Below are 27,461 nucleotides of genomic sequence, written 5' to 3'. Positions count from 1 at the left end.
CCCAGCCACCACAAGGACTGCTCTGGCTGCAGGTCCCGCCTTGGGTAAGGGCTGAAGCTAGGGCCAGGGCCGTGTATTTGGCTGCATGGCAGCCACCGGACCTGGAACTGGAGCCCCCAGTAGGGACAGCAACACTGCAGCCTGGCTCCAGCTCAGGCACACGGGGCAGCGGAATTGGCTAAAAGAGCCATATTTGGTGCCATACTGAGCTAAAGGTGGCTCTCAAGCCATCCATTGCTAACCACTGATCTAGCAGAATAGTGACTCTAGGCACTACAGTAATCCAAATAAACGATTGTATGAAGCTCATCCTACTCCTGGTGCTGCAATTGCACGCAGGCCACTGGACTGTCTTAAGGAAAATCAGGCTTGCTACAGATGTTAGTTTGCGGAAACTGGTGAACATCAGGCACATTGCAGAAATGTTTGGTAAGAAAGGGGTGGTGAGTGCTGAGCTTACTTGTACATAGTACTGCGTTTGTGGTGGGGCATACATATCTGCAGTGAAATTTGGAATCTTCTTTCAGCAAGAAAGGGCTTTGTTTTGAATTGTGCTTTCCTGGGGGAGAATTGAAATTCTGAAGGGAGTAATTGATATTGGTAGAGCTCCACTGCAGAGCAATGTGTAGCAGTATCCCTGCTCAGGGTCAACAATGGCCTGGTGCTTTGGGCATTGGGGACACAGGAGCCTAAGGGATTATAAAAATGTGGAAACAAGCATGAAACTACTGTGTCTGAAAAAGAGGGGTTTTATGTACACCTGAGGAAACAACTTGCCAGTCTAGATGCAGCCATAGAGTTTTTCTGTTTTTTGTACCAAAACATTTTTCAGTATACTAAAAAGAAGTCTTTTACCAGAGAACATTTTTCATCTGTTTAATTGAAACTAGCTAAACATTTGAGGGGAAACAATAAAAATAAGACTTTCCTTACTCTACTTGTCAGAGATGACACATTTTTCTCACACTCCACTGCTTTGTGTGTGCTTTCTCGTCCCTCTTCACTCTCAGGGCTCAATTTTGTTTTAATTCTTCTGCATGAAGAGAAGCGCTCACTGAAGAGAGTAATCTCACTGAGCTCAAGAGGGAACGGTTGATTGTCTAAACAGAATTTGTGAAAGAAGTTTGTAGAACTGGAATCTGAATCCAAAGTGCTATGCAAGGTTACCAAATAATCAAGAGTGGGATTTTCCAAAGCACCTGACTTCGGAATGGATGTCCCATTGATTTTCTATGGGAAGTGTACTCCTAAGGCTGTGTCTATACTAGAGAGCTTACAGTGACACAGCTATAAAATCTCTCATGTAGCTGCTTTATGCCAATGGGAGAGAAAGCTCTCCTGTCAACATAATTTAATCTACTCCCAATGAGCGACGGTAGACATCTCAGGGCGTCTACACTAGGAAATTATTTTGAAATAATCAAATTTGACTTAACTCCAGATTTTACAATATTGAAATAGCATGTTCCTACCATGGGGAAGCCTCAAAATTAGTCTGAGGCAGGCTCTGTTAATTTGGACACACTACCTCAACTTAGAGTCCCAGGGAGCACTGGGAAGTAATTAGTTCTAATTACTCTGGGGAGTATTTATTTCAAAATAGCAGCACCGGAGCATCCACTCTAACACTATTTCAAAATAACTATTTCAAAATTAGCGTTATTCCTCGAGGGAAGCAGGAGTACAGCTTTTAAAATAACCAGCCCTTATTTTGAAATAAGGGGCTTGGTAGTGTGGACGCTTTGCTTATAAATTTGACCCAAGGGGGTTATTTCAGAATAATGCCCCAGTGTAGTCTAGAGCTCAGTGGGAGAAGATCTTCTGCCAATGTGGTGCTGTGGATACTTGCCCTGATGCCAGTGGAATTTCCTGCTCCGGGGAGCAGAATATTTACACTCTGAACGACATACATTTTATCACTGACAAAAATGATAGAGTAGATGTAGCCTTCTCAGGTGCTTTTCAAAATTCCTCCCAAATTCGTGAAGGATGATTTTTATCCTTGTTTGAAAGGTTTTCGATGTGACTTATATTATTGTTTCAGAAGATAAATGTACACATGTAGGTTCCTGTTCTGCAAAAATGTGAACATGTCCTTAATTTTATGTTGTGTGGGTAATCCCATTGAAATCCAGCATAAAGTTAAGAGTGGGCTGTCTAAACAGTGCAATAGCGTGACCACCATAATATAGTGTTTAGTAATAACTATTTGCCTCAATGACTGCTCACATTTCTATCCCTTAGTTTTAACCTTGTCTGTCAGTATTCCTTCCCCCCGCAACACAGACTCCTTTGTTTAAATGAAAGTTTACGTAATATTTCCCCTGTTCAACAAAGGGGCACAGAATAGATACTTAAAATCTACATGATTCAATGCAAGCCTAAAAAACAAACAAACCAGAATGTTATAGTGGAAATTTACCCTTTGATAAACTGCATCAATGATAACTTACAGCCAATTTCTACCCGTGTAGTGGTCCATACAACAATGGATTCAGAACATAGTCAACCGGATCATTCTGGTGCAGTCCCCAAGAACCAGGGACTCTATCTAATCTTTTTCTCTTCCAAGGCTAAAGAAAGTGGTCCTCCTTGTGGTTGTTCTGTGCAACTACAGAGGCCCAATAAGGAATCCTGTAGGAATTTGGCTGCTACTTCAAGCTGTGGTTTGGCACAAGTCCTATGCAAGGTCTTTGCCAAATATTCAGTTTGTTTTTTGCCTTTTCTTTTCACGTTGATGTTTTATTTTACTGTACCGCATGAGCTTACAAATGTTAGTCTTGATGTACGTTGTCGTTAGAGCCAGGTAATATGCACCGAGTTCTTTGATGAAAGGTAAAAATATGAATTGTAAGCTGCAGATGAACAAATTTATGATGGGAAGAAGCTCCAGAAAAGACAACATGAAATTCTAACACTAAATAGCTTTTGGGTAATTTATCTTTTGTGTAACTGAATTTTCAAATGCTTTGCACCTACTTTGAAAAAGAGTACTTCAGTGGCAAGGTTGAGAGCAGTGTTCCCTATAAGGCGGGCACCAGAAGAGATTCAAATGTTGCCCAGTTGATTAGCAGAGCACTCACAACTGGCACATGTGTTTCTACTGGTGGTGTACATTCACATTTGCGTTGGTGCACATAACATTTATTCTACATGAGGATGGAAAAAATTATAGGGAACATTGGTTGGGAGATGTGATTAAAAAGTAGGTCCCAAACAAAATAATCTAGATGGCCTTTGAACATGTTACAAACATAATTCTCCAGGTTCTGGACTCAATTGAAACCGGAAAGAAGAGTCAATCAGACTTTCCGAAATCCTTTTTTTATGTGAGTTTAAAATTCTGAGCATAAACCCTACATATCTTTTGTTGAGTAGTCACAAGGGAGCTACATCAGATGTGGTAGTATTGTTATGAATCAGTGTGTCCCCATCTGAAAAATTATATTTTCCTCAACACTGATACAACAAACCTAGCTGCAGTCTTGTTATGTTCTCTCCCTTTCTCTCTGTGCATATGAACATTACATTTTTTAATCCCAGATGTGAATCCATAAACCATCTGTTTGAAATAACTATTTGTGCAGAACTATAATTACAAATTATTTATTATGAATCTTGGGATCCTATTATGGATTTTGACTGACTCTCTGGTCTCTGATTTAGTAAATGGTTTATGTATTTATGAATCATGTGTCTCTTCTGTACTTGTTAGTGCCCAAATACATGACCTTTTTAATGAAACAAACAAACAAACACCCTCTTATAAAAGCTGGCTTCTGCATGTTGCAGTCTGAGAGGTTTTTCCTTAAGAACAGGAATATTGAAATGTCTAAGAGCTTTAACAACTTCAGAGACACTGTTGACAACATAGCTGCAGATTTGGTAATATAGCTCTCCTTCATGTTGCTAGCTAACAATTCCTTAAATGTATAGATTGGACAAGTAATGAAATGTTCTAATTGCTAGAAGGTGGAACTTACTGAGAAAGAAAGGGCTTGCTGTTAAAATCCACTTAGCTCAATTGCTAGTGATCCTGCTATGCCCTTGCAAAATTAATGGGGAGAAGAAAGAGGAATTTAAATAAGCAGACTGGTGGTACATATTACAAGCAATCTTTTGGAAGGCAGGGGGGAATCCCCCATCCTCCCAGCATTCCTCCTTGTTTGGTAATGTTTTATCTTCTTACTCTTGCACACCATGGGCCTAGAAGATCTCATTGTATAACACTAGACTACAATAGACTAAACAATGATTTACCAGCCTCACTTTATCGTCTGTGTTGTAAGAATGAGATGAATAGTGTTAACCCTTTCCTCCTCATCTAGTCTCCCTAGCCTTCAGTTTTGCCAAAATGTGTTCATCCGAATGACTAAAGCACCATAACAGCATAGTTAAGAGTGTTAAGGGTAGGAAAGGGGCAGGATGTAGATTTTCTGTGGAAGGAGATACACCATTCCCCACAAACGCCTTGGCCATCAGGGAACAAAGACAATCCAAATTGAGTTGTTCGTTCCTTTTTTTGGTCACTCTCCCTGCCATCTGCACCAGTGATTTCCCTATAATGAGGGGTCCGTGGGTAGTTGCCCACTGGTGATGCTTTGGTAGCATGGTGCCAATGGAGCTATATTGCCACAGAGCAGAAGACTCCTACAGATCCCCTGATATTCATGGAGTCTAGAAATCAGTTTATATGACATGTATTATACTTGGCCAAATCCTCTCTCACCTCACTATTTTCTTTTCTTCAACTCCTCTGGTGCATTTTCCCCCCAGGAATGGGTGATGAAGCCTTTAGTCTTTACTCAGATTTTCTAGGGCAAATTTTTATTAAACTAAATGAGGATTTGCCTTATAATTTTGAATTAGTCTGAGGTAGCATAGGTACTGTAGGTTTCATTCTGTTCCCACTTACACTGATTTCAGCCTGGATCAAATCATTTTAAGTCAATGCTGTTACACAGGTGTAAGCAGAAGCAGAATTTGGCATACTGCATTCAATAATAAATTGTTGAGCCAATTTTACTAATGTGTCTGGTTACGGGTACTTTGTGCCAATCCAGCAATGCAAAACTGCCATAAACCCAGTTTAACTGGATGGTTAAATCCAGGTTTATGGTTGCTTTGCAATACTGGAGAAGAGCAAAACTGGAGTAATGTGTCAGTGAGTCTGTCACACTAGTTACAATCTGTTAAAATAATCATGTTTCTGACCACAATTATACATTAGTTAACACCTTTATGGTGGGATTGCCAACACTGACTGAAGCTATTCCAGGAGACTTTCCCTATTCCCCCCCACATGACATCATATTATTTTCTTAAAACATCCTATTAAAATCACTGCTTTCAGTCGTCACTGGGAGATTGATTTCCAATTCTGGGAGACTCCGGGCCAGTCCTGGAAGGTTGTCAACCCTCCTTTAGGGCCTGATTCTTATTTACACTGAAATCAATATGAAAACAATAAATGTTTTATTCCTGGTTTATGCTGGTGTAAGAATCAAGTCCTTTATACTCCCCATTACATTAGGCAGTGACTGTATGAAGAATAAAGCTATGATTTTAAGTTCAAAGCTTGCAAAAAAAGTTTTATATGTTCCTTCATAAGCATCATGAGCAAGACCACAGGAAGCAAACAGAAGCAAGTGCAAATGCGTGGTGTGCAGCGCCTTTTGTGCTTCAGTTTTCTGATTGACATTTTTCTACCTCTTTGATTTTTCCCCCCCAGTGTCTAATTAAGCCATAAAATCCATTGAGAGAGAGACTAGCATCTGGTAAATGGCCACCTGTGTTACTTAATGAACTGGACTAGTAATTATAGGTGGAGCTCACTTCAGAGGGCTAAATGTAAGACAGGAATTCCAAGTAGCAAAATTTTATTTTAAAAAATAAATGCCTGTTTTGTACTCTTATGCGGTGCTAGGGCTGCTCCGTGTGATTGACAATCATAAGAGAAAACAAAAGATTGACGAGCTACTATTACCCAGGCAATGGAAAAGTCCTTTCATTTTCAGTTTAAACACATTTTTACCAAAAATGTCTGGGTTTTACCAAAAAAGAAAAAGCATTATTTGTTTTTTCCTGGTATTTTTTGTATCATTCAAATATATAAAAACTAGTAGATTTAGCTGGAATTGCTCGGGTCCTTAACTCAAAAAAATGTTTGTTTTTCTTCACTGGCACATAGCAATAGGGTTGTGTGTTTTCTTTGGGGTGCAGACACTCCACCAGCATCTGTGTTTTTGTCACCTTAAAATAGGATCATTAAAACAGGCAGTGTATGGTGCTACATCTTGAGAACCTCAGCAAATTGTAGTGAGTGCAGAACGTGCCTGTCCCCGTACGTGGGATTTCCACATGGATCTCATTAAATATGTGCTCTGTGGGTGGCTACCAGTTATCTAGATCAGTGTTTCTGAAAGTGCTCCATGAAACCACTTTCTCTCTTTGCAGCCAAGCGGAGCCGCGGGAAGCGGTGGCCCGGCCCTCGCCGCTTCCTGTAGCTCCCCTTGGCTGCAAAAGATGAAACAGAGCCAATGGGAGCTGCTAGGCTCTGTGGCTGCAGCGCCAGCAAATAAACAATCTTGGGCGGCCAGTTAATGTGTTTCTCAAAGTGGTTTCACGGAGCACTTTCAGAAACACTGATCTAGATGGTGGTTAAGCTGAAAAGCTCTATGTAGCTTGAATCCTGTAGAGTTTAGGAACTGCCTGCATCTCTTATGATCCCATGACAGGTGGGATAAAACAAGGGATCAGGCAAATAACTCCTTGATTTAAATGGGTTTAAGGCTACTGGCAGGTTTTTGAAGGAAGTTCTACACCAGCTTGACCCCATGGTATGTTAGAACTCACATATGATGGCCCTCAGGTCATGTTGCAAAATGTATTTATTTTCCTGGGGTTTTCCTGAGGGGGTTGGAAGTTAAAAGAAGTATTTCAAAATAAATAGTTTGGAGGAGGGGTTTAGCTGCTTATGTGCTAGCTCATATCTGATCAACAAAAACCAGGCTTATTTATTTATTATATTTCTAAAGAAGTGTTGTTCTTAATTATTTGAACATGCGCTGAGAGATGATACGTTAGAACATTCTGGGCCAATGATTGCTCCGGTGAACACATTGTAACCACATCAGTTTATATCTGTGTGTGCATGCTATGCAGTCTTTGTATTGTAAATCAAAAAGTAATCCTGGAAGTGATATTTCCTCTGCCTTGTATTTTGTGTAGCACTTCACGCCAGTGTATAGGTGTAAGGTGAAAGATAGTGTAAAATCAAAACTCGTATATTAACATAATATAGAAGCTGGCACACTGAAACACAAAAATGTTAGGGGACGCAAAAAATTATACTTGTAAAGTGATTTTATGGGCCCAGTACTGGAAGTTATTGAATTCTAAGAAGAACCACAACCCTCGGTTCTCATTGAAATACAAGGAATTTTAGTTCACTCAGCACACGAGTAGGATCAGGCCCTATGTGAAGAAAACATTTATTGAATACAAATTATTCATTATATCATCTTTTAGCAGTTATTTTGCAAATTAAAAGATTGGATTTTTAGAAGCTCACGCATGTAACAACTGGTTAAATACAGATTAATCTTTTATCACTGGACAAATTAATTGCCAATAAGTGGATTTGTTATTGTTGCTATCAATCTCCCAATTAAGCAGAGCATTTCCTCTCATGGCCAAAATATGTTCCGCAAGACTCAGGAGATGTTCAACAAAACAGCAATCCCAAGTAAATGTAGCTATATTAAGGCTCTATTTTAGCAAATCAACTAAGCATATGCTTAATCCCTATATGTATTTAGAAAATAGGGTTGCCAGGTGTCCGGTATTGACCGGGACATTCCGGTATTTTTGCATCCTGTCCGGTTAAAAAAATTCAGAAAATACCAGACACTTGGCAACCCTATGACACACTCAGCATCTGGGCCCAGCTCCTGGCCCCTCCCGGGCTCCTGGACTCCTAACTTACCTGGTTCCGCAGGGAAGCTCCCTTCTGACTTGACCAAGAAAACAAGATGGCCACTGGCAAAAAGCCTAAAGACCTGAGCAAGGTGAAGCAATGCCTTCCCTGGGTCTTAGTCACCAACTACTTCCCTGTTCCTATCCCTATTCCTATTCTTACTCTACACGCACTTAAGGGGCCATGCTGTTTTAATGCTGTTTTATTTATTTATTTATTTATTTATTTATTTATTTATTTATTTTTGCTTAATAACTCTTGGAGTCTTTTTTTTTCCCTCAACAACTTTGGTCTCCCCCTCTTTTTTCCCCCCTCAACAGAATTTTTCCCCAGTGTTTTTTTTTGGGGGGGGGAGGCGGGTTGGCATTTTTGGTTAAACCATCTGGCAACCCTATTCGAAAATAATTGAGCAGATGCTTAATTTTAAACATACGCTTAATTCTGTCAGATGAAGTGTGCCTTAAGCACATGCTTAAGCCCCACTGCAGCCAATAGGATTTAGTTAAGTGCATTATTCTGTAAGCACAGGGCTTAAATTCTCCCCAAATATTTCTTTGAGCATCTGCCCTGCAGGCTGTATTGGGCCTCTGGGTTTCAACCCATAATTGGCACCCTGGGGATCCCCTGGGTTTGAAAATATTTACCAGAGTTCTGCTCTTTATGGCTCAGACTGAATTGAAGCTGTGTGCGTGTTTACACATGCGGTGGAACCTCAGAGTTCTGAACTGACTGGTCAACTACACAACTCATTTGGAACGGGAAGTATATAATCAATCGGCAACAGAGACCCTGCGCCCCCTAAAAAGCAAATACAGCTTTTTTTTTGTTGTTAAACATAAACTACTTAAAAAGTGAACGTTTAAATAAAAGCAAATATTTGACAAGGTAAGGAATAGGGATGTAAAATCCCATTTAATTGGTTAACCGGTTAAACAGCACGTTTAACTGATTAAAGGGGTGGGGGCCTGCTCCAGCCTGGATGGAGCAGCTCTTAACTGTGATGTGCCTGGGCGTGCCGTGGACAGGGGCTATTCAGGCCGGGCTGCAGTGCCCCTAACTGCTATGGGCCCGCCAGGGCTCTAGCCCCCACTGGTTAACCAAAACCGGTTAACCTTACATATCCCTAGTAAGGAAATTGTTTCTGTGCTTGTTTCATTTCAATTAAAATGGCTACAAGCAGCGCTTTTCCTCTGCATAGTAAAGTTTCAAAGCTGTATTAAGTCCATGTTCAGTTGTAAACATTTGAAAGAATACCCATACTGTTTTGTTCAGAGTTAAGAATCCTTCACATTTATGAACAACCTCCTTTCCTGAGGTGTTTATAACTCTGAGGCTTTACTGTATTTTAAACTGGTGTCCTTTTAGAAATAATAGCAAATGAAATGTTTGAAACACTTTTGTTAATACGGCCCTATTATCATAGCGCTTTTATAAACTTTTCTTTAATATTTCTTTGGAATTTATATTTCTTTTTTTTTTAAACCGAATCCATTGAAAACCAACTTAGTTATTATTTAGTTTGGAACTTCATACTGTTGCACTTTAATTCACTGTACTATTCAGGACTTTTGGACAGTTGTGTGCAAATATTTTTGTTCACACAAGGAAGTCTTGGACCAGGTACTCTACTAGTTTGAAATATAGTTTACAAAAATATTATCCTTTCTACACTATACCAAAAAGTAACACTAGAATGGGCAAAGGAACCCACATTTCTTTTGGCATTACTTTATCTAAGTTAGATCTCTTCATGATTTCCTTTTCCTTTTGTACCCTCTTCTCAGTATGTACCATAAGAGAAAAATACCGTTTGAGGGGATTTCTGATTATTTTGAGTCACAAAGGTCTCTTGTCAAGCAGGGACTGACTTACTAAACCCATATTTCACTTTCTGACTGTCATGAAATGGAGAACAAATGTTTTTGTTTTTTTTTTTTGTTTTCAACAACTTTTGCCTTTTTTGCCTAGAATAAGGAAGTGACATGCAAACGAGAGAAGTGTCCGGTGCTTTCCAAGGAGTGTTCTCTGGTCATTAAGCAGAGAGGAGCCTGCTGTGAGCAATGCAAAGGTGCTGTTTCCTTCATATTCTCTCTCTCTCTCTCTCTCCATTTTATTAAAAGTTTCTCAGTCCTCAAATTTGTTTTACCAGATGCAGTGAGAAGTCAAAAGCTTTACAACTCTGGCTACTGGTGCCCACCTTCTCCCCCCTCCCTCCCAGAAATTCCCAAGCTATGGGGAGACAAATAATTACAGTATGAATATGTTTAATTGTACTAGTTTCCAGGTTATACAAATATCGTTCAACACATTTGTTTCTATTTCATTATTAGTATTTTATTATTAAGATGGAAATTATAAGTCATTTTATTCCTGGAGGAAGGATGCCAGTGTGAGGCTAAGCGCCAAATGGAACAAAACCTTGATAGAGTTAGTGAAAAAGACTCCAAACATTTGACTGGACTGCCAAGTTTCACTCAGAGGATGAAAAGTCCTTGCTCACACTGACTACTTTTCCATCCTGCCTCCCAAATAATTCCCTATCTGATATGAAGGAATTCACCCTTCCCTTTCTATGAGTTTTGTTGTCATAATCAACCATTGTAAAGAATTGGACAAGATGCCCCCTATTTGCCTCATCCCACCACATCTGTTAGGGTGCATCTACACAGCACCCAAAACTCGTATCTTCTTTGGATTCTATTATGAAATAATTTACAGGCAGTCCCCGGGTTACGTACAAGATAGGGACTATAGGTTTGTTCTTAAGTTGAATTTGTATGTAAGTTGGAACTGGCTCCAGATTCAGCCGCTGCTGCTGAAACTGACCAGGGCCTGACTACAGGAAGCTGGAGGCAGATTTGCTCTGCCCCCAGCTTCCTGGAATCAGCCACTGATCAGTTTCAACAGCGGCTGAATCTCGAGCCTGAGACAGAACAGCTGGGCTGCCACTAGGTCCCTGCAGGACCAACCCGGCAGCACCCCAGCTGCTCTACCCCAGGGTCCACAACAAAAGCCTGGTCTGCTGGGGGGGGGGGGCGCACTAGCTGCGCCCCCCCCCCCAGCAGACCAGGGACACGGGGAGCAAAGCCGCAGCGGCGACGGGGTGCAGCGTCTCTGAGGCTTTGCTCTGGCAAAGCCTCAGAGGCGCGGGACCCCGCCGCTGCTGCGGCTTTGCTCCCCGTGTCCCTGGTCTGCTGGAGACGGTCCCCAGCAGACCAGGGGCACCCGGAGCAGCTTTTCTCGCCCCAGAGGTCGAGGTGGTGAGACCGCTGCGCTCTGGGCGGTCCCGCTGCCTGCGAGCTCCGGGGCGAGAGAGCCCCGTTCGTAAGTGCAGATCCGACATAAGTCGGATCTGCGTAACTCGGGGACTGCCTGTATTTGAAATTTGGCACGTCTACACAGTGCCAAATTTCAAAATAATGTGCTATTTTGAGACATCCCTTAACACTCACGGAACCAAATTAACGCGCCTGTTATTTTGAAAAATATTTCGAAGCAATGGGAGGCTTCTTAAGATGCAGGGTAGCTATTCTGGGATCCCTCCAAAATAGCTGAAAAGTGTAGACATGCCCTTAAAGATTGCTGTGGTCAGAAGTGAAGTGATAACAGGTTTAAAAATTCAAGCAGACCTCTAACCTTTCTTCTCCATATCAGAAATATTACAGTTTACACCTGTAGGCTCATAGGTTTTTGTTTGGCTAGCAACTTTGTTGTCTCCTCCAAGGGAATAAGTATGCAGACATTTACTCCATATACTTCCAGAAATGCCCTTATCTCCTTTTTTTGAGTGAAGAAAAAGAGAAGTGCAGTTCAGAAAATAGCATGGCAGCAGCTGCTATTTCTGCGTTTCTATAAACAAACATCCTCTTTACCATCACGGTGTATTTTGTGTTACTGAATTCTATTAATATACATGATAGCAATGAAACCTAAATCTTGTAAAAAGTATAGATAGACCTTAGTAAAAACTACTTGCGTCTGGTGATAATTTAAACTAAAATTATCTGAAAAGGGATCTAGACAACAATTCAAACAACACATGCTTAGTTCTCATGAAGCGTTTTTCATCTTCAAAGAGCTTTAGCAGTTGAATTAGCAATTATTAATTTGCCACTACTTTTTCTGGTTTTGTACTGTAGAAGAAATGAATCATAGTAATAAAGAAATATGTTCTTTACATAATTACCATACTTATACAGGTGATACATTTTTGTAATTAAAATCAGTAGAAGCTAGGTTTTTTTTTTTATAGAGATACAGTGAGGTAATGTGCCATAAAACCCTGTAAAACTGTTGAGAGTATTCAGTTGATAAAGTAAAGAATTTCAGATTTAGCCAGATTTTACTTCCTTTTTCTTAATTTTTATTTTTTATTCCCCAGAGGTGGAAGGGGGTGACTTTGGGAGGGAAGCAGAGTGGAATAAACTGCTGGGGAATTCTGAATCCAAAACCCAATGCAAACATTTAACTACCCTGCCAGAGAAAAAAAAATATAATAGCAGGAAAACAGCTTATTCTATAATTCAGGCCGAAAAGACATGATAAATGTGTGTTTTTCCTGGAAGGTTAACAACATTTGATGGTTGATCTGTTTATGCTTTGCTTCTGTGGCACAGCTTTAGATTTCTGAACGTGCCTGGCAAACCCAAGTTCATAGATTTCTCTAAAACACAAAGACTAAATTATATATTGCTTGAGCTTTGCAGCATAACGTTCCTAAACTATGTTTTGAACGGATTTGTAAATCAGATCCCTGTGTTCATACAGATGCATATATGCTTGCTTGCATTTAAAATTGCATAAAAAAATCCAAGTTAAAAAACTTTAGGGTTGTGAATTCTGGGACTCAAAATTTAGGAAATGCAGAAATTCAAGGTTGCCCATGCAATCTTAATCTCCCCCTCCCCCGTGGATTTTTTTGTGTGCAATGAATATGGCAGTGATTCTGTGAAAAAGTAGCAAGGAGTCCTGTGGCACCTTATAGACTAACTGAAGTGTAGGAGCATAAGCTTTCGTGGGCAAAGACCCACTTCGTCAGTAGTATGTGAAGTACTATGTCATTTAAAACTTCATCATAATGCATCTGCAGAAGCAGCAGAGTTATATTTATAGGAGGACCCTTAAATTCTGGAATTTTCTATCCCTTGAGGGCAGGGCAGGAATTGCATTTTTGCATTTCCTGAATTTTGAGTCCTAGAATTCACAACCTTAAAATTTTTTAGTTTGGATTTTTTATGCAATTTTATGCCACCTTCAATCAGTTTATGGTGACCATAAAAATAGGCAGAAAATCTGGTTGCTTTATTTTATTACTGGAAGATTTACCTGGTATTGCTTGGGGCCTTGTGGTGGCTCAGTAGGGGTGTAGGAGTCAGAGGAAGGAGATGGGAGGTGTGTGGAGTAAAAAAGGAGTGCAGGATAAGTAATGCCTCTCCCAGCCATTCCCCCCCCGCCCCTTCTGATGGGCACAGACTGGTGATCACGGCCCCGTGTCTCAGCTGGGACTCACAGGCTCTCAGTGACGATCCTGGCCCCATCTCCCAGCTGGAAGGCGGGGCCATGATCCGCACTGGGAGCCTGTGATTGTGCAGAAGCCTGGTGGGGGCGGGGGAGTCCCAGCCACTCCCCACACCAGGCTTCTGCGCAATCACAGGCTCCTAGTGCCGATTGTGGCCCCACCTTCCAGCCGCTTCCCTGCCCACGCCAGGCTTCCATCCGGTGTGCAGCTGGAAAAATCAGAGAATACCGGACTGTCCGGTAGAATACCAGACACCTGGTAACTCTTTTGCCAGGAGGAAGAATAATGGAGGGTTTATGCAGTGTTAATTCCTAACCCCATGTCACCCATGTGTAGGCCCCGTATGCCAGGTGCTGTTATGCTAGGCTGTTACCCCATATGTGGTTCCTCCCCATCCACATCCTGCACGCAATGGAACTTCAGTGGGTAAGATGCAAAAAGGGGAGTCTCTCTAGATATCAAGGAGGGTTTGTCTCTTTAATGATGAGCTTAAGTGGTGTGGAGAACTTTGCACAGTCTCTCTCTTTCTCACACACACACCAGTGAAGTATAAGAAGGGTTTCCAGGTAGACCCCGCCAAAAAACCAGACACACTTGATCATGGGTGGAGTCCGGGGGCCGTGGGGCTAGCCGGGAGGAAGGGGGGGATGGGAAGCAGAACTGGCGGGGGGGGGGGGGGGCGGGCATGGGGCTGACCAGGAGGAACCGGGGGGGGCGAGGGGGAGTTGGGAGGAAGGAAGGCCGGGAAGCAGCGCTGGGGAGGGTCGGGGGCTGCAGGGCTGGACGGGAGGATGGGGGGGCCGGAGGGAGAGGGGGCCGGAGGGAGGGGGGTGGGAAGTGGAGCTGACAGGAGGTGGGGGTGCAGCCACTGGCCGCAGCTGGAGTCCAAGGGGCTGTGCCCCTGGCAGGCACTACCTCGAGTTGCTTGTAGAAACTGGGCGGGGGCACGCGACCAGAGGCTCCTAGCGCCAATTGTAGCCTTGCCTCCCAGTCACTCCCCCACCCCCGCCACGGTTCTGTCCGGCGCCCAGCCGGGAATTCAGAAAATACCGGACCATTGCATATGTCCAATAATTTCTGATTTTTTCTACCAGACAGATACCGGACTGTCCTGTAGAAAACCGGACACCTGGAAACTAAGCAGGAGAAACAAATGGGCCTCTAGGAAACATAGGGGTTTGTTTTGCACATAAAGAAAAAACAGAAGAGGAACACTAGCTACATTACTTATGCAGAATTGTCTTTGTAGAATTTCAGCATTTTCCAGGTGGTGTCAGTAACTCTTAAGTAATATGAAATATGTGAATATTTAATAATAATCATATATGGGATTTGCAATTCTCTTAATTTGGTCTACCAGTTTAATGTCAGTGACATACAGCTAAATTTGCAAGGGCTTTTTTGGCTTGATCTGATATTTCTGTGCTAGTTTGTCTGGGCCTTTCCCTGTGGAATAATTTATCAAAAATTAAATAAAACATGTCATGTGACTGTTTTCTTTATCCTTATGTTTATTTTTCATGCCAATAGAAAGGTTACTTTCTAAATAGGAGAGGGAGAAAAAGAAAAATAGGAAAAGAAAGATGCTGTAGAAATGGAGGACATGGAGCCAATCTACAGTATGTTAATCTAATATTTTCTCTGGGGACCATAGGAAATGACTTGTCTACAGAATTCCCATTAGCTTAAAATAAGCAAAAATTCCTGCTGGAATCTTGTAGGGCACTGTCAAGTTGAGTAATAAACTCCTGTTTTTAAATAACTCCTGAGGACACTTGTTTAAATCTTAGTAGGCTAGTCATCTTTTCCAGCCCATTTCTTCTCTTTTGAGTACTATGTGCTGCAGGGCAGCAGAAGGAAAAAAGTTTCAGTAAAATTCGTTGGGGGGTGTGGGTGTAGGATTGTTTATAGGGTGAATGAAACAAAAATAACTACTTCAGTTGTAATTCACGTCTGGATTTATATTGGTTCAAATCTGTGTGAGAACATGCTTCTTTTGGAATAAAAGTGCCCTTCTGATCTGGGAGAAAAATGCAGGACAATGTAGCACTTTAAAGACTAACAAGATGGTTTATTAGATGATGAGCTTTCGTGGGCCAGACCCACTTCCTCAGATCAAATAGTGGAAGAAAGTAGTCACAACCATATATACCAAAGGATACAATTAAAAAAATGAACAAATATGAAAAGGACAAATCACATTGCAGAACAGGAGGGGGATGCGGGGGGGGGGGGGGGGGGAAGGAAGGAAGGTAAGTGTCTGTGAATTGATGATATTAGAGGTAGGGAGAGTGGGATGTTTGTGAGTTAATGGTATTAGAGGTGATAATTGGGGAAACTATCTTGGTAATGGGTGAGATAGTTCAAATGTTTGTTGAGTTCTTTTTGGAAAGTGTTGAATTTTAACATGAATGACAGTTCAGAAGATTCCCTTTCAAGTGCAGATGTAAAAGGTCTTTGTAGCAGAATGCAGGTGGTTAAGTCATTGAGAGAGAGTGTCCTTTCTGGTTAAAATGGCAAGAAACTGTTTTCTCTTTGTGATCTTGTCTGATATCTGTTTTGTGGGCATTAATCCTTTGGCGAAGTGTCTGAGATGTTTGTCCAATGTACATAGCAGACGGACACTTTCAGCACATGATAGCATAGATTATATTTCTGGATGCACAGGAATATGTGTTCTTGATCTTATAACTCACTTGGTTAGGTCCAATAATGGTATCAGCAGAATGAATATGTGGACAAAGCTGGCAACGGGGATTGTTGCAAGGGAAGGTACCAGGGTTGGTATTAGTGTGGTATGTCCTGTGGTGGTTGGTAAGAATCATCTTGAGGTTAGGTGGTTGTCTATAGGAGACTATGGGTCTGTCTCCCAGAGCCTCTTTGAGTATGGTATCCTGTTCCAGGATAGTGATCTGGGAGAGTGATTGCCAGCCTGAGTCTACAGTGGATCTCCAGTTGTCAGGCTAAAAGCAGCTGTGTAGACATTGTGACTTAGTCTGGAGCTCAGGCTTCAGGACCTGAGGGAATGGGATGGGGTGGCAAGAGAATACATGCTCCTTGCATGAGCGACAATGTCTAGACAGCTATTTGTAGCGTGCTGGTGTTAGCCCCACCAATACAAGTCTGTGGACCCAGGCTGAGGGGGCTCATTCCCAGATGTAGTGCTGTCCGTGCCCAGACCAGCTAGGGTCAAACACTGACCTACTCCTTGTCTAACTTCGCTGCTAGGCTACACTGACTTGGAACTGACAAAGTGGATGTAGCCTCTGATTGGCTGCTAGTTTAGCTACCCTGCCCCCTCACAGCAGAACAGTGGCTACTTAACCAGCTCCATGCCTGCAGCAGGGCTTGTCTTTGTTTCAGCACCAGCTACCCTTTGCCTTTTGACTCTGGTTGCCCCTATTGTTTTCACATTTGGCTGCTGCCGCTCTGGTATTCACCTGTCTCTGTTTCTGGCTTAGGACTCTGTTGTATCCTCCTGGCTCTGGCCAGGAAGTAACTGAAGCTGTAATAACTAAAATAATGAAAGCTGTAAATTACAACTAATTTAGCTATATGGCCTCCATTTACGGTGTAGACAAAGACCTATATCTAGACAATCAGTTTGCTGTTATCAGGTTACTTTAGCAGCTATTGAGTAGTTTCCACTTAACACACCACAATGGACTAACTTCAAAAGATTCAATGGTTTGGTGTGGTTCAAATAAGCAACTCAAAGCCAGTATGGTGATCCAAGACTTATCTGAACTATTTGGACCCAGGTAGCTTACAGGAACAAAATCACAGATAACTAAAAGTTAATATTTTACATTGATAATCCACCAGCATTTTTAAAAGAAGAAATAGGAGGGATTGTAAATTAAAGTCAGTCTCAACTAGTGTAAATCGAAATAGTTCCATTTGAATGGGTCTAGTCGGGTCCTTTATGTTGTCTTTTCAGTATGTGTTTAAATGGAGTTAATTAAGGATTTAAATACTTAACTGAGGATTTAAGTTATACTCAGATTTTCTTAGATTTATATATTATTTGTCCCTTGATCAAATAATTAATGGGGAGCAAAAATTTGACATAATAGGGTTTCCTGGTAGGAATTAGGCTTTTAGGATCTCGGTGTTCCACCATGGCGTGTGACTGAGCATGAGAGAGAATGTTGCCTTCACTGGTAACATTGCATGTGTTCAGTCATTGCTACTTTTGGAGGTAAATATGGTGTGTGTTCAATCATGTCATAGGTAGAATTGTACCGGGATGAATAAGCTCATTGAAGCAGAAAGATTTATACTCAGCTGATTTCCAGAGAGTCTCAAATGTCCATAGTATGATTAAATAGAGTCAGAAGTCCCTGCTCTGTTTGCAGTGTCAACTGAAAGATGTGTGTATTGAAATTAAGGGTCTGGAACACTGGATGGTATGTAGTCTGTTTTCTTCTAACTTTGAAGAATAGGCTATGGGTGCAATTTTGGGAAGTACAAAAAGCACAACTATGGGCAAAGAGGCATACCTCAAAGGAATAGGAAAATCTCACCTAGGCTTCTGTAACTACATTTTCTCTGGCCTCAGTGACTTTATCCCGTTTTCAATCTTCCCAACATTCAGCATCTAAAACAAATCTACCTTATCAAGGCTCTGACTAGGTCAACCATCCTTCATGGGCTGCCTCTTTCACTTACAAGAGTTTGGTCAACTAAGCCAATGTCTGCATCTCACCTCTCATCACTTTAATATCTGTGCTCTGTCCACTCTTCTTCAGTGTAGAGTAGTCAAACCAAAACAAACTAGGACCAAATCCAAATTATTTTCTGGTTTGTTTGCAGATATTTACTGAAAGAGGTGTAGTATTTGCCACTCATCCTAAGTGAGGAGAGAGACTGAGGGTGAAATCTGAGCCCCACTTGAAGTCAATGGGAGTGTTACTTTAAAATGGGTAAAATTGTACCCGTGTTGTACTAATTTCTTAATTTGTTAATGGTATTCCAGATTTTGCTAAATATTTTTCTACTAAGAAATTGTGTGTTTAACATGCTCAGCCCTAAAGGGGAAGATCAGTCTAGAGTCCAGTTAACCTTACATACAACACACACACACGCAAATACAAAACTGCTAAGCAAATAGCTTGAGTTGTGTTGCAGCCAGTCCCCATTTTCTGAATGAGAGCTCCATGGTGCTGAGAGCTGAGTACTCTGTCTTTGGTCCTACAAAGCACCAGGCATGTGCTTGGCTTGCAGGAGGTGAATGGTTTCATTGCAATGCTTAAATCAAGAAAATGCTTAAGTGCTTTGTGCTCAGCAATTTGTAGAACTGAGCCCATGTTGAAATCCCATAAGTCAAGAAAGCTGAAATACTTCAAAAAGGTCATATTCCTGTATCAGCATTTGCAGCTTGAAGCCAGCTGGATTTGGCTGGATAAGTCACTCAAGTACTTCTGAAAATCCCACCTTTAGGTAGCAAAACCTGGTTTGGAGAGCCTAACTTTAGGCCCCTGTTTTGAAATTATTGGCCTCTGTGTATAAAACAGTTCACAATAATATTATTAATGTATTGAGTCCCAATGATTGGAAGTTGCAAAGGTTTTATGTCACTAAGACATTTTTAATAAAAATACAATTTTAGTACTTGATGCTGCAAACACTTAGTCCTAGGCTATGTCTACACTGGCATCCCTTCCGGAAAAGGGTTGCTAATGTAGCACGTTGGAATAGGCAAATCCGCGGGGGATTTAAATATCCCCCGCGGCATTTGCATTAACATGGCTGCTGCTTTTTTCCGGCTTGGGGAAAAGCCGGAGAAAAGCGCCAGTCTAGACATTATTCTCCGGAAAATAAAGCCTTTTCCGGAGGATTTCTTATTCCTACTTGAAAGTAGGATTTGCCTATTCCAAAGTCTACATTAGCATCCCTTTTCCGGAAAAGGGTGCCAATGTAGACACAGCCCTATTGTTTTAAAGTTAACACGGGCATATTCATCTGAGTCCCTTTCAAATGAGCATAGTTTACCCACTTAAGTGACTGAAGCATCAGGGGTTTCAGTTTCAATACAGGGTTGCTTTTCTATGGCAGTTTTGTAAAAGAAGAGACTACACCAGTAGTAGCAATGTAAAGGATACCTAGAATTCAGTTGATTATAAATGTTAATCTAAAGATGCAATATTTGAAACTTTCAAATTAGCTTTGCAAAAGGCCAAACCGATTTAAATCTGTGATTTAAAGAATTAATAAAAATCAAATTATTTGAAATGATAATTAAATCAGTTGTTCAGATCGCTCTACCTTGTATGGTATTTCCGAGAATGGGTAATCCTAATGAAATGCCCACACTTAATAGATTTATCAGAAAACAGAACAGCTCCCATACATAATACTGGCAATGTTTTCTACTGACACTGAATTAAGTGTATTCCCTAAGACTATGTCTAGGCAGTGGGGCTATTTCGGGATACTGGAAGTATCCCAAAATACCAATTCCGTGTCTTTAAACATGCCCGTTATTTCAAAATAACAGGCACACTATTCTGGCATCGGATTTGTTGGAATAGCGCTTTATTTCGAAATTTGGCGCTATGTATCTATTTTGAAATAACCTCAAAATAAGCTATGCAATTTGCATAGTGCGAATTACATAGCTTCTTTCAAGGTAACATTGCTGTGTAGATGCACCCTAAAGGTATGTCTACACAGGAGCTTTATTTTGGAATAACATCATTCTGAAATTACAAAGAGCACTACTACACAGCAAGCCATTATTTCTAATTAGTGGCGAGCTGGAGGACTTCTTATTCCAACTCCTGTTACCCTTATTTCACAAGGAGTAAGGGAAGTCGAAGGAAGAGTGTTGTTCCTTTGACTTTTTGCTGTGTAGACAACTCCAAAAGCTGAATTAAGCTATTTCAACTTCAGCTACGTAAGTGACATAGCTGAAGTTGCATAGCTTATTTCGACTTTAGTCCTGCTGTGTAGATGTGCCCTAAGGCTGTGTCTAGACTACATGCCTCTGTCGTCAGAGGCATGTAGATTAGACACATAGGCAAAGGCAAATGAAGCTGTGATTTAAATGATCGCAGCTTCATTTAAATTTACATGGCTGCCGCGCTGAGCCGACAAACAGCTGATCAGCTGTTTGTCCGCTCAGCGCGCTAGTCTGGACGCTCCCCTGCCGACATCGAAGCCCTTTGTCGGCAGCCCCGTTATTCCTCGTGGGATGAGGTTTACCGGCCCCGGGTGTGCCGCGTGTGCCGGTGCCGACCCTGACCCGCGCCCTGGCCCTGGCCCTGGCCCTGGCCCTGGCCCTGGCCCTGGCCCTGGCCCTGGCCCTGGGCCTGGGCCTGGGCCTGGGCCAGGCCCCGGGGGCGCGGAACCTGGGCAGCCCCTGCCCGGGATCGCGGCACATGCCGGTGCCGACCTCGGGCGTGCGGCGCATGCATGGCCCCGCCCCCAGTCATGTGGCCTGTGAGCAGCCCCGCCCCTGTATGCGCAGCTCGTGAGCGGCCCCGCCCTCAGGCGCCCGGCAGCCCCAAAACGTTGGGGACCACTGCTCTATGGGATGCCGGGGCAGCCTCTGTCCATGGGGAGGCAGCAGTGCGGGGCTGCAGGCAGGATCTGGTGTGTGCAGGGAGCTGGTTTTTTAATCTGAGTCTCTTGCAGCCTGGAGATGGAGTTGCATTATATGTAAGAGAGCAGTTTGATTGTTCGGAGCTCCAGTGCTTAGAAGGAGAAAAGACTGTTGAGAGTCTATGGGTTAAATTTACAGGTGGAAGCAACAGGGGTGATGTTGTGGTTGGTGTCTGCTATAAATCGCCTGTCATGATCATGAGGGTTAGCCAGCATCCTGGGGACTAAGGAGTTAAATATGTCCCTTACCTAAACCAGGTGGCAGGCAGCCAATAGAAATGTAGGTAGGAATTTCAAACTGGGACAAAGGAATTTTAGGGTTTTTCCCTCCTTTGTCTCTGGGGCAGTTTTTCTCCAGCTATTGAAGGGGACAAGATGTCTCTCCCTCTAAGAAAATACTCATCACAGTCTGGAAGTAGGATAAAGTTTAGATAAATCTGTTAGGTTTTAGTGTGTTATGGTTTGGGGATTGCGATCTGGTGTCTATGCATTTTAAAATGGGTTTTGCTCTCCTTTGTATCTAAGTTCCTGATTCATGGTAGATTTCTCCTCCACGAGTATATTATTTTGTTAATTTTCCCTCTAGTCATTATGCTTGCAACAGGAATATTGTGGTGATAATAAAAGTTCTTTCTCTTTCCTTTTTATTAACCTGGTATTGGTTAATGGTTGTTTCCTGGTTTGTACTTTAGGGGTGAGATTTTCCCAAGTGATCTTTCCCCTGAATTTTGTATCAATACTTGGGTGGTGGCAGTGGAGATTTTATTCCCAAAATCTAGGTTAAGATTTTGGGGAGAAGTTTTATACCATGCCTGGTAGATAAGGTTTTGGGGTACTTTTGCTGGCCCTCACTTCTACATTTATCGTGCCAGAGTAGGGAAGGAGCCATGATACCACCAGATCAGGTAGATGAAGCTTTCTTTGGACAACTGAGAGAAGCTTCCAGATCACAGGCCCTGGTTCTCATGGGTGACTTTAATCACCCTGATATCTGTAGGGAGACCAATACAGCAGTACACAGACAATTCAGGAAGTTTTTGGAGAATGTTGGTGATAACTTCTTGGTACAAGTGCTGAAGGAACCGACCAGGGGCCATGCTCAGCTTGACTTGCTGCTCACAAACAGGGAGGAATTAGTAGGGGAAGTAGAGGTGGGTGACAACCTGGGAAGCAGTGACCATGAGATGGTAGATTTCAGGATCCTGACCAAAGGAAGAAAGGAGAGTAGCAAAATGCACAACCTGGACTTCAGAAGAGCAGACTTTGACTCCCTCAAAGAACTGATGGGAAGGATCACCTGGGATGCTTATATGAAGGGGAAAGGAGTCCAGGAGAATTGGCAGTATTTTAAAGAAGCCTTATTATGGGCACAGGAAGAAACCATCCTGATGCACAGCAAGAAAACCAAATATGGTAGGCAACCAGATTGGCTTACCAGGGACATCCATGGTGAGCTTAAACACAAAAAGGAAGCTTACAAGAAGTGGAAATTTGGACTGACGACTAGGGTGGAGTATAAATATATTGCTCAGGAATGCAAGGGAGTTATCAGGAAGGTGAAAGCATAATTGGAACTGCAGCTGGCAAGGGATGTGAAGGGCAACAAGAAAGGTTTCTACATGCATGTTAGCAATAAGAGGGTGATCAGAGAAGGTGTGGGGCCCTTACTGGATGAGGGAGATAACCTAGTGACAGATAATGTGGGAAAAGCTGAAGTACTCAATGCTTTCTTTGCCTCTGTGTTCATGGACAAGGTCAGCTCCCAGACAAATGTACTAGGCAACGCAGTATGGGAAGGAGGTGGACAGCCATTGGTGGGGAAAGAACAAGCTAGGACCTATTTAGAAAAACTAAACATACACAAATCTATGGGCCCAGAGTTAATGCATCTGAGGGTACTGATGGAGTTGGCAAATGTCATTGAGGAGCCTTTGGCCATTATCTTTGAAAAGTCGTGGAGATCGGGAGAAATCCCAGATAACTGGAAAAAGGCAAATGTAGTGCCCATCTTTAAAAAAGGGAAGAAGAAAAATCCAGGGAATTACAGACCGGTCAGCCTTACCTCAGTCCCTGGAAAAATCATGGAGGGGATCCTCAAGGAATCCATTTTGAAGTACTTGGAAGAGGGGAAAGTGATCAGGAATAGTTAACATCGATTCACGAAGGGCAAGTTGTGCCTGACCAATCTGATTAGTTTCTATGATGAGGTAACTGGCTCTGTGGATATGGGAAAGTCAGTGGATGTGATATACTGTGACTGTAGCAAAGCTTTTGATACAGTCTCCCACAGTATTCTTGCCAGCAAGTTAAGGGAGTGTGGATTGGATAAATGGACTGTAAGATGGATAGAAAGCTGGCTAGACTGTTGGGCCCAACGGGTAGTGATCAATAGCTTGATGTCAGGTTGGCGGTCAGTTTCTAGCGGAGTGCCCCAAGGATCAGTTCTTGGATCAGTTTTGTTCACCATCTTTATTAATGACCTGGATGAGGGGATGGTTTGCACCTTCAGCAAGTTTGCAGATGACACTAAGCTAGGGGGAGAGGTAGATACACTGGAGGGCAGGGATAGGGTCCAGAGTGACCTGGACAGATTAGAGGATTGGGCCAAAAGAAATCTGATGAGGTTCAACAAGGACTAGTGCAGAGTCCTGCACTTGGGATGGAAGAATCCCAAGCATTGTTACAGGCTGGGGGGAATGAAGGGCTAAGTAGCAGTTCAGCACAGGAAGAAAGGACCTGTGGGTTACAGTGGATGAGAAGCTGGATATGAGTCAACAGTGTACCCTTGTAGCCAAGAAGGCTAATGGCATATTAGGGTGCATTGGGAGGAGCATTTCCAGCAGATCCAGAGAAGTGATAATTCCCTTTTATTTGGCTCTGGTGAGGCCGCAGCTTGAATATTGTTTCTATATATAGCGTCCCCCACCATAGAAAGGATGTGGACGCATCAGAGAGGGTCCAGTGGAGGACCAAAATGATTAGGGGGCTGGAGCGCATGACCTATGAGGAGAGACTCAGAGATTTGGGTTTGTTTAGTCTGCAGAAGAGAAGAGTGAGGGGGGATTTGATAGCAGCCTTCAACTTCCTGAAGGGAGGTTCCAAAGAGGATGAAGAGAGGCTGTTCTCCGTAGTGATGGATGGCAGAACAAGGAGCAATGGGCTCAAGTTACAGTGGGGGAAGTCTAAGTTTGATATTAGGAAAAAATATTTCACTAAGAGGGTGGTGAAGCACTGGAGTGCATTACCTAGGGTAGTGGTGGAATCTCCATCCCTAGAGGTGATTAAGTCTTGGCTTGACAAAGCACTGGCTGGGTTGATTTAGTTGGGATTGGCCCTGCCTTGGGCAGGAGGCTGGACTTGATGACCTCCTTAGGTCTCTTTCAACTCTATGATTCTATGATATACTTTTTTTAAAAGAGATCTTCAATAATTACAGCCAATTCTTAGTGTTCTTAAAAGCATGCCTTTTTTATTTATCCATTTTCAGACACCGGCTACTCCCAGTTACTCTTCCCTTCTCATAAGGGCCTCTGATTAACAACAGTTTCTTATGCTGCTTTCTCTCAGAGCTATTAAGAAGGTTCACCCTCAATATCTGAGGAAGTGTTCCTGTAGCAGGTGTCTTCTCAGCCTGAAGGAAAAAGCATGGTGATAACTGGATCTAAGGGGAAGTGTGGTAATGCAGCTGTGCTGCTTTAGCACTTAAATCCATACCTTTGAGTGACATAATTATAGTGGAGTGTATTTATTTTTCACACCCTGGAGCAATGTAGTAATACCAACATAGGTCTGTAGCATAGACCTGGCCTAAGATATCTCTATGCATTTGTAAAGAAGTTGAAATTCAGAAAGGATTCTATGATTCTAGAGTAGGGATTATTGATGTCAATGGACTGGTTCCCCTTTTTCAGTCTTCAAGATGAATTCTTTAACATAGCTATAATCCTGTCATATAGGGCATACATAAGATTCATAGTGGACCATGACGTTTATCAAAATAGCATTCTTCCCTTTTGGGTCTCAGTTGTCCCAAAGGTGTTTACCCAAGTTCTTACAGCCTACCTTAGTAAGGCTATGTCTAGACTATATCCCTCTTTTGACCACATCCGAGGTTTAGACACGGTTCTTTCTAAAAGAAAAGCCTTTTTCGAAAGATCCTGTAAACTTCATTTTTTGAGGAGTACAGGATCTTTCAAAAAAGGCTTTTCTTTTTGAAAGAACCACGTCTAGACTGCACTTCACTTTCGAAATAGCGTTTTTAGAAAGAAAGCCATGATGCAATTATGCAAATGAAGCATGGGAAATTCAAATCCTGACTTTATTTGCGATTTCAATATGTCTAATTTACATCCCTGTTTCAAAAGAGGGATGGAGTCTAGACATAGCCTAGGAGAGGTATCATAATGTATCCATACTTTGATGACTGGCTGGAGCTGGAGAGATCTCAGTTGGCCTTGAGCTCTGTCCTCCTTGTACTTGAGCTTTTCTGCAGTTTGAGCTTGAAAATCTACAGAAATCTACCCAGATTCCCTTCTAGAACATGACACAATCATTCAAGTAAGAGACTGTCTTGCTTCTCTCTTTCTCTAGGTTGCACTTTTGAAGGTAACAGCTACAACAGCTCTATGAAATGGCATGCCCCAGCTAATCCATGTATCACATATCAATGTCAGGTAAGGGCTGGAAGTCATGAAGTTAACCAATGCAGAATTGTTAGCTTTTTCTAGTGAAGTTTCAATTTTTTTTTATTAAATCCAAACAATACATTTTAAAATCCTCAATTTCTTAAGCCAAGAAAAACAAAAGCTAATGTTCAGAGTTAAGGCTGCTTCTTTGTCCTTAACTCATCCAATTGTAACCAGCGGTAGCCCAACATTCAGAACAACAGGCTTACTTTATCTTAACAGCTGAGATTTTAAAACATTCCTGAATGAGCTAAGGCTGCAGAGAGAGACAAACTGGAAATATTTTTCTTTTCTCAGCAATCATTAGACCTTTAACAAAATAGGAGGTATTTGCTCGTGTGCATGCCTGTGTGTGTGACACACCCCAAATTGGAATACTAATTAAAATTAGCTAACAACCCATCTCTTTTCCCTGAGCTACTGATTTGGTGACATAGTGGGCTGCATTTCCAGAGTTGCATGCAAAAAATTCACAAGAGTATTCATTTGCAGATACACAAATTGCATTTCTGTCCGCAAACCAGGTGACAAATAGATGTTTATGCTGTTTCCAGTTTTGTTCATACAAATGGATCTGTTCATGATCTTTTGGGGATGAAAATAGCTCTACTAAAAACCCTTACTAAGAATATCATTTTCTTTTGACCCAACATTGATGTCAGTGCTACCTTTAGAAGTAAGAGTAGATGACCAAGTATGAATATTCACCACAAATATTTTGAAGGGGGCTGAAAATATTCAAAGGGATCTTTATGGGTCCCTTTTGGTATCAGGTAGTCAAATTCTTGCTCATTTTTTGCAAAGGCCCTCCTGCTGCATTAGTGATTTTTCACGGGCATCTAAAACTGGCTGTGTCCACAAAACCTCTTTATAGAGGAAAAGTAAAATGCATGCCTAGTTTTTAAAATTTGCATACATTGAGAATGTTCTGGGCTGCAATTGAACAAGTGCAACAGTAAATGTCTAAATGGCTGTCTGAATATCAAAAATGGAGAATTGGGTAATCCTATTTACCCCGTGTGCTCAGATTTGAAAATTATGCTTCCTGTGTTTACAAATATAAAATATGTTCATGAAAAACAGCCTTTTCATCTAGATACCATTCAGATACTCTCGCCCAGATTAATTCATCAGGACTCTGGCTTCTTGAACAAGAAATGCAGGGAAATGATAATTTACTAGTACTTATCAGGAGGTGCATCTTAGATAAGAGGCTCCCATCTACTAAGTGAGTTAGATGCCTTTATCTCCTTTCTAAGCCCTTTTCCTCTGAGGGAAGTGTGTAGGAAATGCTTTGTGTCTGATCTGTTTAAATCAATGTTGCATGGAAAATTATTTCCAGTTTCCTATGGGTGAGGGGACTGATAAAGCAGAATTCCTTTTCCTAAGAAGGCATTTAGTTTTCCTACCTGATGCAATATAGGGCAAATTTCACAGCTGTAATCGGGGATATTCAAGTTCTCTTTTGAGTGTGGATTAATCAAAATCCTGATAGTGGGGCTGCAGATACAGAAAGAAAGGGGGATTTGATGTCACTACATTTTGCTATTCAGGCAGTCCCCGACTTACGCGGATCCGACTTATGTCGGATCCGCACTTACGAACGGGGCTTTCTCGCCCCGGAGGTCGAGGTGGCGGATTGCTACCTGCGAGCTCCGGGGCGAGAAAGCCCCGT

The 27,461-nt window shown here is 42.1% G+C and overlaps 1 protein-coding gene across 7 annotated transcripts in view; it reads left to right on the top strand.

Moving 5' to 3' along the window:
* The window catches only part of BMPER (BMP binding endothelial regulator), a 211,958-nt gene that overhangs the window by 20,254 nt on the left and 164,243 nt on the right, over positions 1-27,461 (top strand). For 6 of the 7 annotated variants that reach the window (XR_012901885.1, XR_012901884.1, XM_075921755.1 and 3 more), the window contains 2 exons: positions 9,947-10,046; positions 25,692-25,774. Coding sequence is in view for 4 of the 7 variants with exons in the window: in XM_075921755.1 (XP_075777870.1) it covers positions 9,947-10,046; positions 25,692-25,774 (183 nt within the window). In the remaining 3 variants the exon portion in view is untranslated. The remainder of the gene's footprint in view (positions 1-9,946; positions 10,047-25,691; positions 25,775-27,461) is intronic. The other variant, XM_075921757.1, reaches the window with a different exon arrangement.

This window comes from Pelodiscus sinensis, chromosome 2, assembly GCF_049634645.1.
Source record: "Pelodiscus sinensis isolate JC-2024 chromosome 2, ASM4963464v1, whole genome shotgun sequence".
In the NCBI taxonomy this organism is placed as follows: Eukaryota; Metazoa; Chordata; order Testudines; family Trionychidae; genus Pelodiscus; species Pelodiscus sinensis.
This window is presented reverse-complemented; position numbering and strand designations above follow the sequence as displayed.